This window comes from Balaenoptera physalus, assembly GCF_965194825.1.
Source record: "Balaenoptera physalus genome assembly, chromosome: 15".
Lineage (NCBI taxonomy): Eukaryota > Metazoa > Chordata > Mammalia > Artiodactyla > Balaenopteridae > Balaenoptera > Balaenoptera physalus.
In genome coordinates, this window is record NC_138894.1 from 10,300,329 (window position 1) to 10,319,300 (window position 18,972).

General features: G+C 37.6%; 1 protein-coding gene across 3 annotated transcripts in view; it reads left to right on the forward strand.

The window, feature by feature from the left end:
* MGAT4A (alpha-1,3-mannosyl-glycoprotein 4-beta-N-acetylglucosaminyltransferase A) overlaps positions 1-18,972 on the forward strand; it is a 117,641-nt gene that overhangs the window by 43,965 nt on the left and 54,704 nt on the right. For all 3 annotated transcript variants that reach the window (XM_082427342.1, XM_082427341.1, XM_082427343.1), the window contains exons 3-4: positions 6,093-6,260; positions 8,386-8,526. In XM_082427342.1, the coding sequence (XP_082283468.1) occupies positions 6,093-6,260; positions 8,386-8,526 (309 nt within the window). The remainder of the gene's footprint in view (positions 1-6,092; positions 6,261-8,385; positions 8,527-18,972) is intronic.

Here is an 18,972-nt window from a genome sequence, read left to right on the forward strand (position 1 = left end):
CTCAATACATAAGGGAAATGCTAACAGCCATAAAAGGAGAAATTGAAAGTAACACAATCATAGTACGGGAGTTTAACACCCCACTTTCACCAATGGACAGATCATCCAAAATGAAAACAAATAAGGAAACACAAGCTTCAAATGATTCATTAAACAAGACGGACTTAATTGATATTTATAGGACATTCCATCCAAAAACAACAGAATACACTTTCTTCTCAAGTGCTCATGTAACATTCTACAGGATAGACCATATCTTGGGTCACAAATCAAGCCTTGGTAAATTTAAGCAAATTGAAATAGTATCAAGTATCTTTTCCAACCACAATGCTATGAGACTAGATATCAATTACAGGAAAAAAAAATTCTAAAAAATACAAACACATGGAGGCTAAACAATGCACTACTAAGTAACCAAGAGATCACTGAAGAAATCAAAGAGGAAATAAAAAAATACCTAGAAACAAATGACAATGAAAACACGATGACCCAAAACCTATGGGATGCAGCAAAAACAGTTCTAAGAGGGAAGTTTATAGCAATACAGTCCAACCTCAAGAAATAAGAAAAATCTAAAATAAACAGCCTAACTTTGCACCTAAAGCAATTAGAGAAAGAACAACAACAACAACAAAAAAACCCCAAAGCTAGCAGAAGGAAAGAAATCATAAAGATCAGATCAGAAATAAATGAAAAAGAAATGAAGAAAACAGTAACAAAGATTAATGAAGCTAAAAGCTGGTTCTTTGAGAAGGTAAACAAAATTGATAAACCATTAACCAGACTCATCAAGAAAAAAAAGGGAGAAGACTCAGATCAACAGAATTACAAATGAAAAAGGAGAAGTAACAACTGACACTGCAGAAATACAAAGGATCATGAGAGATTACTACAAGCAACTCTATGCCAATAAAATGGACAACCTGGAAGAAATGAACAAATTCGTAGAAAAGCACAACTTTCTGAGACTGAACCAGGAAGAAATAGAAAATATAAAGAGAGCAGTCACAAGCACTGAAATCTTCCAACAAACAAAAGGCCAGGACCAGATGGCTTCACAGGCGAATTCTATCAAACATTTAGAGAAGAGCTAACACCTATCCTTCTCAAACTCTTCCAAAATACAGCAGAGGGAGGAACACTCCCAAACTCATTCTATGAGGCCATCATCACCCTGATACCAAAACCATACAGTGATGTCACAAAAAAAGAAAACTACAGGCTAACATCACTGATGCACATAGATGCAAAAATCCTCAACAAAATACTAGCAAATAGAATCCAACAGCACATTAAAAGGATCATACACCTTGATCAAGTGGGGTTTATCCCAGGAATGCAAGGATTCTTCAATATATGCAAATCAGTCAACTTGATACACCATATTAACAAATTGAAGGATAAAAACTATATGATAAACTCAATAGATGCAGAAAAAGCTTTCAACAGAATTCAACACCCATTTATGATAAAAACTCTCCAGAAAGTGGGCATAGAGGGAACCTACCACAACATAATAAAAGCCATGTATGACAAACCCACAGCCAACATCGTTCTCGATGGTGAAAAACTGAAAGCATTTCCTCTAAGATCAGGAACAAGACAAGGTTGCCCACTCTCACCACTGTTATTCAACATAGTTTTGGAAGTTTTAGCTACAGCAATCAGGGAAGAAATAGAAATTAAAGGCATCCAAATCAGAAGAGAAGAAGTAAAACTGTCACTGTTTGCAGATAACATGATAGTATACATAGAGAAGCCTAAAGGTGCTACCAGAAAACTACTAGAGCTAATCAGTGAATTTGGTAGAGTAGCAGGATACAAAATTAATGCACAGAAATCACTTGCATTCCTATACACGAATGGTGAAAAATCTGAAAAAGAAATTAAGGAAACACTCCCATTTACCATTGCAAAAAAAAGGATAAAACACCTAGGAATAAAGCTACCTAAGGAGACAAAAGTCCTGTATGCAGAAAACTATAAGACACTGATGAAAGAAATGAAAGATGATACAAACAGATGTAGAGATATACCATGTTCTTGGATTGGAAGAATCAACATTGTGAAAATGATTATACTACCCAAAGCAATCTACAGATTCAATGCAATCCCCATCAAACTACCAATGGCATTTTTCACAGAACTAGAACAAAAAAAGTCACAATTTGTATGGAAACAAAAAAGACCCCAATAGCCAAAGCAATCTAAAAAAGAAAAACGGAGCTGGAAGAATCAGGCTCCCAGACTTCAGACTATACTACAAAGCTACAGTAATCAATACACTATGGTACTGGAACAAAAACAGAAATATAGATCAGTGGAATAGGATAGAAAGCCCAGAGAGAAACCCATGCACATATGGTCACCTTATGTTTGATAAAGGAGGCAAGAGTATACAGTGGAGAAAAGGCAGCCTCTTCAATAAGTGGTGCTGGGAAAGCTGGACAGCTGCATGTAAAAGAATGAAATTAGAACACTTCCTAACACCATACACAAAAATAAACTCAAAATGGATTAAAGGCCAAATGTAAGGCCAGACACTATAAAACTCTTAGAGCAAAACATAGGCAGAACACTTGGTGACATAAATCACAGCAAGATCCTTTTTGACCCACCTCCTAGAGAAATGGAAGTAAAAACAAAAATAAACAAATGGGAACTAATGAAACTTAAAAGCTTTTGCACAGCAAAGGAAACCATAAACAGAATGAAAAGACCACCCTCAGAATGCGAGAAAATATTTTCGAATGAAGCAACTGACAAACGATTAATCTCCAATATATACAAACAGCTCATGCAGCTCAATCTCAAAAAAGCAAACAACCCAATCCAAAAATGGGCAGAAGACTGAAATAGACATTTCTCCAAAGAAGATATATAGATTGCCATCAAACACATGAAAAGATTCTCAACATCACTAATCATTAGAGAAATACAAATCAAAACTACAATGAGGGGGCTTCCCTGGTGGCACAGTGGTTAAGACTCCGCCTGCCAATGCAGGGGACACGGGTTTGAGCCCTGGTCTGGGAAGATCCCACATGCCGCAGAGCGGCTAGGCCCGTGAGCCACGACTACTGAGCCTGCGCGTCTGGAGCCTGTGCTCCGCCACAAGAGAGGCCACGACAGTGAGAGGCCCGCGCACCGCGATGAAGAGTGGCCCCCGCTTGCTGCAACTAGAGAAAGCCCTCACACAGAAACGAAGACCCAATACAGCCAAAAATAAATAAATAAATAAATAAAAACTACAATGAGGTATCACCTCACAGCGGTCAGAATGGCCATTATCAAAAAATCTACAAACAGTAAATTATGGAGAGGATGTAGAGAAAAGGGAACCCTCTTGCACTGTTGGTGGGAATGTAAATTGATACAGCCACTATGGAGAACAGTATGGAAGTTCCTTAAATAACTAAAAATAGAACTACCATATGACCCAGTAATCCCACTACTGGGCATATATCCTGAGAAAACCATAATTCAAAGAGTCATGTACCACAATGTTCATTGCAGCTCTATTTACAATAGCCAGAACATGGAAGCAACCTAAGTGTTCATGGACAGATGAGTGGATAAAGAAGATCATATATACAATGGAATATTAGCCATAAAAAGAAATGAAATTGAGTTATTTGTAGTGAGGTGGATGGACCTAGAGTCTGCCATACAGAGTGAAGTAAGTCAGAAAGAGAAAAACAAACATTGTATGCTACACATATATATGGAATCCAAGAAAAAAAAAAAAGGGTTCTGATTAACCTACGGGCAGGACAGAAATAAAGACAGAGATGTAGAGAATGGACTTGAGGACACAGGCAGGGGGAAGGGTAAGCTGGGATGAAGTGAGAGAGTAGCATTGAGATATATACACTACCAAATGTAAGATAGCTAGTGGGAAGCAGCTGCATAGCACAGGGAGATCAGCTCGGTGCTTTGTGACCACCTAGAGGGGTGGGCAACGGAAGGTGGGAGGGATACGCAAGAGGGAGGGGATATGGGGATATATGTATGCATATAGCTGATTCAGTCCGTTATCCAGCAGAAACCAACACACCATTGTAAAGCAATTATACTCCAATAAAGATGTTAAAATAAAATAAAATAAAATAACATTTTCTTAGTTGACACAAGAATGCTCCAGGTTCATCTTAAAGTTATTTCTCCAAAGGGTTATAATTCTTTTTTAGTGGCAGAGGTCTAGAATCCACTATCTTGGCACCATGTAAGTGGTAAGAGGTAAAGGGGGAAGAAATCACAGGACAGTTCACTCATGCTCATTTTGGACACAATCTGCTTGGCGTGATCGGCCCTTGTCCCTGCTATTTAGACTTGGCATTTAACACGGTCTTCATTTCTATAGCCTTAGAGTATGTTCTGATCTCAGAGCAAGTTACCTATTATTATTTCTAGATTTTTTTGACCTTTTAAAAACATTTTGTCTTTTACATGAATTTTAGAATCACATGTCAGAATTCAAGTTCCAAAAAAATTTTGTTGATGTTTTAAGAAGTGTTGCATTTATTATTTAGTTTAGGGTGGGATTTATCTATGTTTTTTGCAAGATTGAGGTTAATAAATGACTTCATTTTTTTCTTCCATTACAGGCTCTAGGAAAAGGCTTATAGTTTTTATCACATAAATCTTGTGTGCCTCTTGTTATAATTGTTATAGTGTAATTGTTTATAGTTTTGTGTTTGTGAATAGTATCTTTTTAACATTTCTTCTATTGTGAATTAACACATATGGAAAAGTGTCTAAACCATGGATGTACAGTAATGAATTTTATTTAACCAGTAACCAGGTCAATAAGTAGAACCTTGTTGGCACCCTGAGACTCCCCTGTATGCCCTTTCCTAATCACAGACCCCCTCTCTTCCTTTCCTCCTAAAGCCAGTTTACAGAAACTAGAGCTGCTTATTAATACATTGTTCAATACAGGGAAACATGACAGTTAAGCAGGGGAGACTTTCTTCCCTGCCACAGAATTCTTCAGAGGTATTTACTCTGTGGTCCTTTATGTAAGGGCCAAAGAATAATATAATTGACTATTTTTAAGGCTAGCTTTATGAGACAGGCAGATTTATATTTCTTAATTCTGTTTTGTACAGAACGATTCCATCCTTGATTGAGTAAAGCAGAGATTACAATATAAATTAAAAAGAGTCTTTCCAAGGTTTGTTTTGTTTAGATGTCAAAATAGTAGCCTTAGATTATCTAGCTTGATAGAGAAGCTGAAACGGTTGTTCTGATTTTTCTTAGTTTAATGAGGTTGTGGAAATTGCTCAGACCATTTACCAGCCTCAGCTCCCTTCCGGTGCTGCCAATCAAGATAAATGCATGGTTTCTTTTCTGCCTCTCTTAGATTTTGTTATCCAGTTCTGTCTTGGGGCCTCTTCTCACTATGTACTTTGTATCTGAGCTGTCTCATACTATTGCTTCAATGCCTACGTTTATCCTCATAAAATCCACTTTTATTTCCCAGACCAGGCTTTCCTGACCTGTGATTCTCTTAAATTCAAATAATTGACTTTTAGGGTCATCTTAACATCTACCTGATTGAGTTGTTAGGGATCAGGAATTTGACCAAAATCTGGCCTAGGGAAATTTTTGCAGAATAGGAAGTACAGAGGAAACAGCCTATGAAAATGAGGCTGTTACGCTATAAAATGTTATATTCATTGTATTATTAGATATATTATCATTAGTTTCAATGCTTCATCTCTATCTTCATACAAATAGGGTCTTTATAGTTGTTTGTACCTTTTGAGAAATGATCTTGGTATTACGCTTGAAGTGTTAATTCCAAAAACTTTGTCTTTTTCTCCCTATCTTTAACTTTCTGAAGTGCTAATTAGAAAGCGCCCTTTTTCTTACAGATATTAATAGCACTAAGTTAGTGGTGGCTTTGCCACCACTTTGTTAGTTGGGGCTCTTTTTTATTTTCAATTCTGTCTCAATGAATTCATAAATGAATATCTGTTTCTGAAAAATGCAACTTTAAAATTCCTAATGTTACAATTCTGTTTCGATTATAGTGGGTTTTTTTTTTTTTAAAGAAAGATACTAATAACTTTTGGTTTTGCTTCTAGAAAAACTGATTGCTTATCAACGAGAATTTCTTGCTTTAAAAGAACGTCTCCGAATAGCTGAACACAGAATCTCTCAGCGGTCTTCCGAACTCAATGCCATTGTACAGCAGTTCAAGCGTGTAGGAGCAGAAACAAACAGAAGTAAGGATACGGTGAATAAATTTTCAGGTACAGACGATATTTTTGGTTTTATGAAAAGATTACATTTTCAAAGGGTTATGTGAAATACTCTCTTTGAAAGTTGTCTAGAGTCGCTTATCAGCCAACATTTGTTACCCTCTACAGAGAGAAAAATCACCATACAAAACTTTTTCTATTGTGGTTACTTATAAAACAAGTTTATTAATTGCTAAATTTGATTTAAAGAGAGTAATATTAAGTTAAGTTTCAGTTGTATAAATTTCATTGCCAATAGTGAAGAACCAGCATCTTTAAAAAAAAACATTTAGAATAAGACTAAAATTTAACTTGGTGTTTATGCATGTTTCTCTTGTGACTTGTGTGGACTTCAAATGGACTCTGGGGAACCTTTGAGCTATTTGAAGCAATTAGTGCTCTCAGATATGACTTATAAGAAATAAAAAGACATAGTTTTATAATGGGTACTTTTGGGGGTACCTGACCTGTTGCCTCTCTGAGAAATTCTGGGATGAGTGAAATGAATATCAACCATCTTCTGTTTCTTTCCTATTCTTATTCTAATGACTAAATTGATATATGTATATAATCAGTTGACTCCAAATCTGCATAATCTTCCAAGAATAATATACTTTTTCATTTAGCATTATCTGTTATAATCTTTCACCATTAATTCCTTTCATCTTGAGATTCACTACCTTACCTTATTTTTAGAGATTCATGCCCCTTTCTTCCCCTCCTGATTATAAAATTTGTATTATGGCACAGTAACATTTAAAATTATAGAATGGTTAACATTCTCTGTTTTCTTCTAGTCTTTTTTCCATGCATATTTTTCTTCAAAATTGTAATTGTGTGTTTTATGGCCTTATTTTTGCTCTTTAAATTATGCTATTAGCATTTTACTATGGCATTGAATATTCTTTTAAAATACCATTTTTGATGACATATATGTCAGCTTATCATATACTATAATATATTAAATATTTTTCTACAATTAGGCAAATAGGATTTTTCTGGGTTGTCTTTGTCCCCCAATTTATAACTCTGTGAAGAACATCTCTCTATATAAATCAATTACTTTTATGGTAGGCCTTAAGTTATTTTCATTAGATTATGACTTTCTTAAAAACAGAATCTGTGTTTTGATGACTGTTGATTTCCAAACACATGCCACGGTGGCTGGAACAAAACTGATAATTCACTAAATATTTATTGATTGCATAGAAGTTAAATTCCTAAAAGGGAAATTACTGAATAATAAGGCAGGAATGTTTTAAGGGTTTTGATGCTGTTCTTAATAGCTGAAACATTTATCACATTATCACCACAATTTAATACTACTGTTTAATCTGCTAACTTAATTTGATGGGTAGATATTGTTGTCTTGTAATTTGTAGTTGTTGCTTTTACATGAGGTTAAACTTTAATTTCATGTGTGATAGTCAGTTTCATTTCTTTTGTGAACTTTCGGTTCTGAATATTCAGAATATTTTAAGGGAATTTTCATATTGCTCTGTATAAAATTGTTATTGAGACTGCATGTCCTTACTGCTAACTTCCTTATTTAAAAGGTTAAGTTCTAGTTCAGTGGAATTTTAAAACAATATTGATTATCCTATCAAGGTTTTATTTTCTTTTATATTAAATGATTCATTGGTTCCTCTCATAAAAACTGAAAAATGATTTGAAAGTTATGAACTGTACCAAACATTCTCAACTTGTGCTGTTTAAATTAGTGTACTTGAACTAAAAAAAAAAATCTTCCATATGAAATTTTGGTCAAATGTAATAGCATAAAAAAGTGAAAGTTACTGATGGTCGTTGTACTTATTACATTTTCATGAATGGATAGCGTGTTTAGAGTCTGTCCCCCAGGGCTTGAGTTCTGACACATTATAAAGGTGAATGGTTCACATTCTACCTTCTTGTGGTACTCTGGCTGACCTTTTTAGCTTCATTCAGACTGTTCTCATCATCATGACTCTGTGAGACTCTGGTTGCCTAAGTGTCCATAGAAATCTCATTGACCAGAGTATGAAATTAGGATAGAAAATTCTTTTAGTTCTCATAAATTTTTACCACTATCTTTGTAACATCAGCAACTTCTATAAGTAAGGTATTACCGTGGATTGATTATACTTCTGTGTTTCAGATGGTACCCTAAAGCTCTTGAGGGAGTTAACAAGCAAAAAGTCTCTTCAAGTGCCAAGTATTTATTATCATTTGCCTCATTTATTACAAAATGAAGGAAGCCTTCAACCTGTTGTGCAGATTGGTAATGGAAGAACAGGAGGTATGTTTGTTTTGTTTCCTATTGTATTTGCACAGCTGGTCTTAATTATGTCTTGGAGTATTATGTTGACGATGAGAAGTCAGGCAGGTCGGGAGTCAAGATGGCGGACTAGGAGGACGCGGAATCCGCGTCTCTGCACAACTAGGGCACCTACCAGGCACCTGTGGGGGACCACGGACACCTAAGGGGCGGGAGGAACCCCCAGTGATGGGGTAGGATGTGGGGCGTGGGGGGAGTGAAGGGGGAGGAGAAGTGGAGGCGGGATGGCGCTGGCGTCCCTGAGGGGTGGCTGGGGGAGGGGAGGGGATCCCACGCCAAAGCAGGAAATTGGGGAACCACTGGGAGGGCAGAGGATCAAAAGGGAGCGTGGCCAGGTTTCCCCTGCCCACTTGGGCCCCTGGGAGCCTGCTGAGATCCCAGGCCTGATCCTCTGCCCACTGAGGCCCCCTCCAGCCACGTGGGTCCTGAGGGAGTGGGAGGGAGGGAAGGGGAGCAAAAATAAAGGCTGGACCTCTGGGTCCGGCACCCCTGAGGGGTGGCTGAGAGAGGGGAGGAGTTCCTACACCCAGTGGGACCCACCCACGGTTAGGGGTCCAGCGGTGACGGGGGAGACCCTGGGGGAGACGGTGGGGGAGGGGCGTGGAGGAACAGAAGGGAATGCGGCCAGCGCTTTCCCTGTCCACTTAGGCACCGGGGAACCTGTTGGGCTTCTGGGCCTAATCCTCTACCCTTGGAGCCTCCCTCTTGCCATGCAGAGCCCAAGCCCCGCCCCTGCACCACCACCTCTACACTCGGAGACCCCCTGCAACGTGCTGGGCCTAAACCCCACCCACACACCCTCACTCAGGGCCTTACCTCCAAACTCTGGAACTCCGCACTCCAGAGGCCCTCCTTTGGACGTGCTGCATCTCCCCTTCTGTGCAGTTCCTAAGCAGAGGCCCCGCCCCACGCTTGAATGTCACCCTGCCTAGGCCCCGCCCCCAAGGCCTTGTCTGGCTGTGTGGGTCTTGAGCCTAGGACCCGCCCCATGCTCAAACGTCACCCCCCCCAGTTCCGCCGCACCCTAAACCCCACTCCTGCCTAAGTTCAACCCCTGACTAAACTCTGCCCCCATAGCGAAGGCTTTTTTTTTTTTTCCCTTTTTTCCTCTTTTAGATTGGGGTTCTGTTTTACCTTGTTGATTCATTTATATTCTTATTTTTCCTAATAAATCTTTTATTTTTGTAATTTTATTTTGTTTTTCTTTGATATTGTACTGCTCCTTTTTTCTTTCTTTTCGTTTTTTTTTTTGCCGTGCCATGCAGCTTGCAGGATCTTGGTTCCCAGGCCAGAGGTTGGTCCAGAGCTCCTGTGGTGGGAGCTCCAATTCCTAACTGCTGGACTAACAGAGAACCTCAGACCCCAGGGAATATTAATCAGAGTGAGGCCTCCTGGAGGTTCTCATCTCAGCACCAAGACCCGGCTCTATCCAACTGCCTGCAGACTCCAGTGCTGGGCACCTCAGGCCAAACAACCAGTAAGATAGGAATATAGCCTCACCATCAAAAAAAAAAAAAAAAAAAAAAAAAGAAATGACAAAATATATGTTACAGACGAAGGAGCAAGGTAAAAACCTACAAGACCAAATAAATGAAGATGAAATAGGCAACCTACCTGAAAAAGAATTCAGAGTAATGACAGTAAAGGTGATCCAAAGTCCTGGAAACAGAATGGAGAAAATACAAGAAACATTTAACAAGGATCTAGAAGAACTAAAGAGCAAAGAAACAGTGATGAACACAATAACTGAAATTAAAAATATTCTAGAAGGAATCAATAGCAGAATAACTGAGGAAGAAGAATGGATAAGTGACCTGGAAGATAAAATGGTGGAAATAACTGCCAGGGAGCAGAATAAAGAAAAAAGAATGAAAAGAATTGACGACAATTTCAGAGACCTCTGAGATAACATTAAATGCACCAACATTCGAATTACAGGGGCCCCAGAAGAAGAAGAGAAAAAGAAAAGGTCTGAGTAAATATTTGAGGAGATGATAGTTGAAAACGTCCCTAACATGGGAATGGAAATAGTCAGTCAAGTCCAGGAAGCGCAGAGTCCCATACAGGATAAGCCCAAAGAGAAACATGGCGAGACACACATTATTCAAAACTATCAAAAATTAAATATAAAGAAAAAATATTAAAAGTAGCAAGGCAAAAACAACAAATAACATACAAGGGAATCCCCATAAGGTTAACAGCTGATCTTTCAGCAGAAACTCTGCAAGCCAGAAGGGAGTGGCAGGATATACTTAAAGTGATGAAGGAGAAAAACCGACAACCAAGATTACCCAGCAAGGATCTCATTCAGATTTGACAGAGAAATTAAAACCTTTACAGACAAGCAAAAGCTAAGAGAATTCAGCACTGCAGAACCAGCTCTACAACAAATGCTAAGGAACTTCTCTAAGCGAGAAACACAAGAGAAGAAAAGGACCTACAAAAACCCAAAACAATGAAGAAAATGGTAGTAGGAACATACGTATCAATAATTACCTTAAATGTAAATGGACTAAATGTTCCAACCAAAAGACATAGATAGACTGGCTGAATGGATACAAAAACAAGACCCATATATGTGCTGTCTACAACAGACCCACTTCAGACCTACAGACACATACAGACTGAAAGTGAGGGGATGGAAAAAGATATTCCATGCAAATCAAAAGAAAGCTGGATAGCAAGTCTCATATCAGACAAAATAAACGTAAAATAAAGACTGTTACAAGAGACAAAGAAGGACACTAAATAATAATCAAGGGATCAATCCAAGAAAAATATATAACCATTTTAAATATTTATGCACCCAACATAGGAGCACCTCAATACAAAAGGCAAATGCTAACAGCCATAAAAGGGGAAATTGACAGTAACAGAAGCATAGTAGGGGACTTTAACACCCCATTTTCACCAACGGACAGATCATCCAAAATGAAAATAAGGAAACACAAGCTTTAAATGACACATTAAACAAGATGGACTTAATTGGTATTTATAGGACATTACATCCAAAAACAAGAGAATACACTTTCTTCTCAAGTGCTCATGGAACATTCTCCAGGATAGACCATATCTTGGGTCACAAGTCAAACCTTGGTAAATTTAACCAAATTGAAATCGTTATCAAGTATCTTTTCTGACCACAGTGCTATGAGACTAGATATCAATTACGGGAATAAAACTGTAAAATATACAAACACATGGAGGCTAAACAATACACTACTAAATAACCAAGAAATCACTGAAGAAATCAAAGAAGAAATCAAAAAATACCTAGAAACAAATGACAGTGAAAACACGACGACTGAAAACTTGTGGGATGTGACAAAAGCAGTTCTAAGAGGGAAGTTTATAGCAATACAATCCTACCTCAAGAAACAAGAAAAATCTCAAACAACCTAACCTTATACCTAAAGCAATTAGAAAAGAAGAACAAAAAACCCCCATAGTTAGCAGAAGGAAAGAAATCATAAAGATCAGATCAGAAATAAATGAAAAAGAAATGAAGGAAACAATAGTAAAGAACAATGAAACTAAAAGCTGGTTCTTTGAGAAGATAAACAAATTTGATAAACCATTAGCCAGACTCATCAAGAAAAAAAAGAAGACTCAAATCAACTGAATAAGAAATGAAAAAGGAGAAGTAACAACTGACACTGCAGGAATACAAAGGATCATGTGAGAGTACTACAAGCATCTCTATGCCAATAAAATAGACAACCTGGAAGAAATGGAAAAATTCTTAGAAAAGCACAGCCTTCCGAGACTGAACCAGGAAGAAATAGAAAGTATAAAGAGACCAGTCACAAGCACTGAAACTGAAACTGTGATTAAAAATCTTCCAACAAACAAAAGCCCAGGACCAGATGGCTTCACAGGCGAATTCTATCAAACATTTAGAGAAGAGCTAACACCTATCCTTCTCAAACTCTTCCAAAATACAGCAGAGGGAGGAACACTCCCAAACTCATTCTATGAGGCCATCATTACTCTGATACCAAAACCATACAGAGATGTCACCAAAAAAGAAAACTACAGGCCAATGCACATAGATGCAAAAATCCTCAACAGAATACTGGCAAACAGAATCCAACAGCACATAAAAAGGATCATACACCATGATCAAGTGGGGTTTATCCCAGGAATGCAAGGATTCTTCAATATGTGCAAATCAATCAATGTGATACACCATATTAACAAACTGAAGGATAAAAACCATATCATCATCTCAATAGATGCAGAAAAAGCTTTTGACAAAATTCAACACCCATTTATGATAAAAGCCCTGCAGAAAGTAGGCATAGAGGGAACTTTCCTCAACATAATAAAGGCTATATATGACAAACCCACAGCCAACATTGTCCTCAACGGTGAAAAACTGAAACCATTTCCACTAAGATCAGGAACAAGACAAGGTTGCCCACTCTCACCACTGTTATTCAACATAGTTTTGGAAGTGTTAGCCACAGCAATCAGAGAAGAAAAAGAAATAAAAGGAATCCAAATTGGAAAAGAAGAAGTAAAGCTGTCACTGTTTGCAGATGACATGATACTATACATAGAGAATCCTAAAGATGCTACCAGAAAACTACTAGAGCTAATCAATGAATTTGGTAGAGCAGCAGGATACAAAATTAATGCACAGAAATCTCTTGCATTCCTATACATTAATGATGAAAAATCTGAAAAAAAAATTAAGGAAACATTCCCATTTACCATTGCAACAAAAAGAATAAAATACCTAGAAATAAAGTTACCTAAGGAGACAAAAGACCTGTATGCAGAAAACTATAAGACACTGATGAAAGAAATTAAAGATGGTACAAACAGATGGAGAGATATACCATGTTCTCGGATTGGAAGCATCAGCATTGTGAAAATGAGTATATTACCCAAAGCAATCTACAGATTCAATGCAATGCCTATCAAACTACCACTGGCATTTTTCACAGAACTAGAACAAAAAATTTCACAATTTGTATGGAAACACAAAAGACCCCGAATAGCCAAAGCAATCTTGAGAAAGAAAAACAGAGCTGGAGGAATCAGGCTCCCAGACCTCAGACTATACTACAAAGCTACAGTAATCAAGACAGTCTGGTACTGGCACAAAAACAGAAATGTAGATCAATGGAACAGGATAGAAAGCCCAGAGATAAACCCACGCTCATATGGTCACCTTATCTTTGATAAAGGAGGCAAGAGAATACAATGGCAAAAAGACAACCTCTTCAGTAAGTGGTGCTGGGAAAACTGGACAGTTGCATGTAAAAGAACGAAATTAGAACACTTCCTAACACCATACACAAAAATAAACTCAAAATGGATTAAAGACCTAAATGTAAGGCCAGACACTCTAAAACTCTTAGACGAAAACATAGGCAGAACACTTTGTGACATAAATCACAGCAAGATCCGTTTTGACCCACCTCCTAGAGAAATGGAAATTAAAACAAAAATAAACAAATGGGACCTAATGAAACTTAAAAGCTTTTGTACAGCAAAGGAAACCATAAACAAGACAGAAAGACAACCCTCAGAATGGGAGAAAATATCTGCAAACGAACCAACTGACAAAGGATTAATCTCCAAAATATACCAGCAGCTCATGCAGCTCAATCTCAAAAAAACAAACAATCCAATCCAAAAATGGGCAGAAAAGCGAAATAGACATTTCTCCAAAGAAGATATACAGATTGCCAACAAACACATGAAAAGATGCTCAACATCACTAATCATTAGAGAAAACCATATCAAAACCACAATGAGGTATCACCTCACACCAGTCAGGATGGCCATCATCAATAATTCTACAAACAATAAATGCTGGAGACGGTGTGGAGAAAAGGGAACCCTCTTGCACTGTTGGTGGGAATGTAAATTGATACAGCCACTATGGAGAACAGTATGGAGGTTCCTTAAAAAACTAAAAATGGAACTACCATACGACCCAGCAATCCCACTATTGGGCATATACCCTGAGAAAACCATAATTCAAAAAGAGTCATGTACCACAATGTTCATTGCAGCTCTATTTACAATAGCCTGTACATGGAAGCAACCTAGGTGTCCATCGACAGATGAATAGATAAAGAAGATGTGGCACATATATACAATGGAATATTACTGAGACATAAAAAGAAATGAAATTGAGTTATTTGTAGTGAGGTGGATGGACCTAGAGTCTGCCATACAGAGTGAAGTAAGTCACAAAGAGAAAAACAAATACTGTATGCTAACACATATATATGGAATCTAAAAACAAAAAAACCAAAAAAACAGTTCTGGTGAACCTAGGGGCAGGACAGAAATAAATACGCAGATGTAGAGAATGGACTTGAAGACTCGGGGAGGGGAAAGGGTAAGCTGGGATGAAGTGAGAGAGTAGCATTGACATATATACACGACCAAATGTAAAATAGCTAGCTAGTGGGAAGCAGCTGCATAGCACAGGGAGATCAGCTCGGTGCTTTGTGACCACCTAGAGGAGTGCGATAGGGAGGCTGGGAGGGAGATGCAAGAGGGAGGGGATATGGGGATATATGTACGCATATAGCTGATTCACTTTGTTATACAGCAGAAAGTAACACAACATTGCAAAGCAATTATAGTCCAATAAAGATGTTAAAAAAAAAAAACAGAAGGTCAAAGAATAAAAGTTCTTGATCTGTGCATAGTAACCTAGGAGTCATTCTAAACTCCATGTTGAAGGGAGTTGGATATTTTTCTCCAAAGACCAGAGTAAGAGAGCTGAAAAGGATTATGAGACATCTAGTTCAAGCCCTATCTCCAGGCAAAACAGTGTTTAAACTTTTGAAACTTTTCTATTTTAAAAACTTGAGAGGTAAAGAAATAACTTTTTTTTTCTTGTATTTTATTTCAACATTAATAGCTCTTACAGTCATGTCAAGAAAGTTTTTCATATGTCTGCCCCTAATTTTCTTACAGAAATATAAGTATATAGTCACTTATATTTAATCTTTCATGCAATAATAGAAATAATTTGGTTTGCATCATTTCCCCAAAATACCTAAAAGATAATCTATGGCATTTTTTTCCTCCTCTTGTTAAAGTCACCAGAGCTTCTTGAGTTTTCCTTGTGGGACTTATATATGATTCTCTTATACTTTTTATTTCTCCACTTCGACTTTGTTAATCTTTTCTTTGTAGATTTTAGGATGTAGAGACAAAAATATTATTTTGCTCCTAAGTCTTTAACAAATGACAAAATCATTACTTCTTAGGTATTGAAATGCATCTTTATGATAATGTTTTTGAAAAGCTGATTCAATCTGCATTTGATTCAATAGGATTCTTAGGTATTTTACTGGTTTTTGATAACATTTTCTAAGCTTAAGTTTTCACATTCATCATTTTTTAGTTCTGCCATCTTTCTATTTTATGAATCATTTAAAAGTATACCCTTTTCCTATGGAGGTGATAACTCTTAAATTATGTTCAGACTGACTCATTCTTCCATGTCTTTATTGATTCAAGAAATATTTATTTTTACAGTACATACTGGATTACAAAGACTAATAAGATATGTAGTATGTTCTAAATTATGTTCTTTAAAACATTGATCATTAATTATTTCTGAAGTTGATAGTGTGTCTCTTCCTTTAATCATCACTATTTGGGTAAGTTGTGTTAGCCATTTCATGCATTTTTTGGTTTAGACTATTTCCTCGTGAGTAAGAAGCAAATGAAAAGAAAGTAAAAGTATTTTTAAAGTCATTTAAAACTTCCGTGGTCTCTAGTAAGTTCTTTTATAGTCAGCTCTTCTTATTTTATGAATGTGACATTCTCTTTCTTTTTTGAAGATGCTTATTCTAGCTCATTTGTTTATGACTTTATCCATCATAAATATAATACAATCTTAGTCAACCAGCTTTTCAGTGGTTAACATTCTTATTAAGCTGAAACTGTTGTTTAAAGGTAGAAAAAGCAGACAACTTGGAGGAAAAAACCAGACAACCCACAGAGTTACATTAAAAATCTTTCAGCAATGGTTCTTAACATTTTTAGAGTAATAGAACCCTTTGGGTATCTTAGGAAATTTATCAACCTTCTACTTAGAAAAATACACATAGAAAAAGTAATTTTGTATGTAATTTCTGGGGTTTTGTGGAGCCCTAAAACCTATCTAGGCACTTTATATTAAGAACTTCAGTGTTTTAGATCAGAGAAAAGGTTTTTTGCTAAGAATTGTGTTCTTCAGCAGTCAGGCTGATTAAGGATCAGCGCTCAGACCAGCTAAGCCTTCCTAAGGGTAAGGAGGGAGAATTGTGCTGGAGGCGGCTACTGACCCACTCAGGAGAGGGGTTGGAATTCTCACGTCCAGAACAAAAAACTCCCATCCACACCACATCCAGATGCTCCCACAGATTTACAGAGGCAGGCTGCAGTAAACAGACACAACAACTACAGATGGGTAAAGGGCCATCTTATACAACTAGGGTTCCCGAACACTTAAGAAGACCAACATCATGAATGACTCAATGACTTGTAGAGCACACAGAATGTAATATAAAAATAAAACATAAAATATTTTCAGAGGGATGAGAAAGGACAACTCATAAGTGACTATTATAAAAGGATCAGTTAGAAATCTTTGTGTTTTTATGTATTTAATTTTCCATATAAATAGGTCTGATAAGCAGCTGAAGATCGAATTAGTGATCAGAAAGATTGAGCTGTGTAGTTCTTCCAGAATGCAACATAAAGGGCACAAAGAATTGGGATAGACAAACATTCTAACATCTACCTAATAGGAATTTCAGAAGGAGAGAACAGAGTGAAGGGGAGAAATAATCAAACCAATAATAGAAGAAAATTTCTTTGAGTTGAAGAAACACACATGCCTTCAGATGAAGGGTCCATTCTGAGCAGGATGGCTGAGAAAAGACCCTCCACGGGTTACCTACAAAAATGGCATTACTGATTAGTAGAGGACAGCAGGTAGTTCTTAAAGTATTTGCTGAAGTTAAAAAAAATCCATGGACACTTTTGTGTGCTTTGTTACACAAAACTGGACATGATTCCTAGTCTTGCGAGCTTCATTCTACTAAAGGAGAATGCATTAGTCAGTTAGTCAGTTATATAAATAATTGTACAGTTACAACATTAGTGATATAAAGGATGATTTGAGAGTGAATACAAGGGCTATTAAGGAGTTTAGGGAAGTCTTGAAAAATACATTTGACCTGAGATCAGAGGAATAAGTAGTTTACTGGTAAATATGGGTGTATTAGTTTCCTGTTGCTGCTGTGTAGCACCTTACCACAAACCCAGTGACTCGAGACAATGCAAACTTATTATCTTACAGTTTTGGAGGTCAGAAGTCCTAAAATCAGTGTGTCAACAGGGGTGTGTTCCTTCTGGAAGCTCTAGGGGAGAGTCCATTGCCTTGCCTTTTCCAGCTGCTAGGGGCCACCTACATTCTTTAGTTTGTGGCCCCTTCTTTCATCTTCAGAGCATAGCATCTTCAAGTCTCCCTCTGACTCTGACCCTCTTGCTTCATTGTCACACCTTCTCTCACTCTGACTCTCCTGCCTTCCTCTGCTAAGGACCCTTGTGAGTACATTGGGCTTGCTTGGGTAAGCCAGGATAGTCTTCCACCTCAAGAGCCTTAATCACATCTGCAGAGTCATTCTGGCATATAAGGTAATATAGTCACAAGTTCCAGGAATTAGGGTTTTGGCATCTTTGAGATGTCAAAACCCTAATTATGCTGTCTCCCACATGGGAGAAAAAGAGTATTTCAGAAAAGGAGAAGAGCAGCACAAAAGCCTTGTGATGGAAGGGATCATGGAATATTCTAGAAAATGAAAGAAGGCCACTGTCATTGATGTGTAGATTGAGGGGAAGCATGAAACAAGATGAGGCTAGAGATGTGTCAGGGCAAGACAAGGCAGGGCTTTGCAGGCCATTTATAGGATTTGGGCTTTTCTCCTAAGAGCAGAAAGAAGCCAGTGAAGGGTTTTAAGCAGGACTTAGTAAGGACGACTGTATATGATTTAAATTGTGCAAGGATCACATTTGCTGCAATGGGAAGAATGAGGATGTGCGAAGAAGAACAGATGGAAAGGACCCGATGAGAGGCTGTTGCAGTGATCCACTTGAGAGAGGATAAGCTTGGACTAGGGTGTACTGATGGTAGAGATGAAAAGAAGAATTGGATTTAGAGTCGTTTGCAATGCATGGGGACATGCGTGGGAGGACATAGTGAGGGACTGGCTTTGTGGACTGAGGTAGAGGGAGTGGTCAAGGATAAGTCCTACGCTTCTGAATCGTGTAACTGGACGACGGATGGTGAGTGCTTTTCATTGAGATGGGGACAACAGAAAATGATTTGCAGAATTGGTTTGCAAGAGAGGATCATCAATTAAATTTGGATATGTTAAG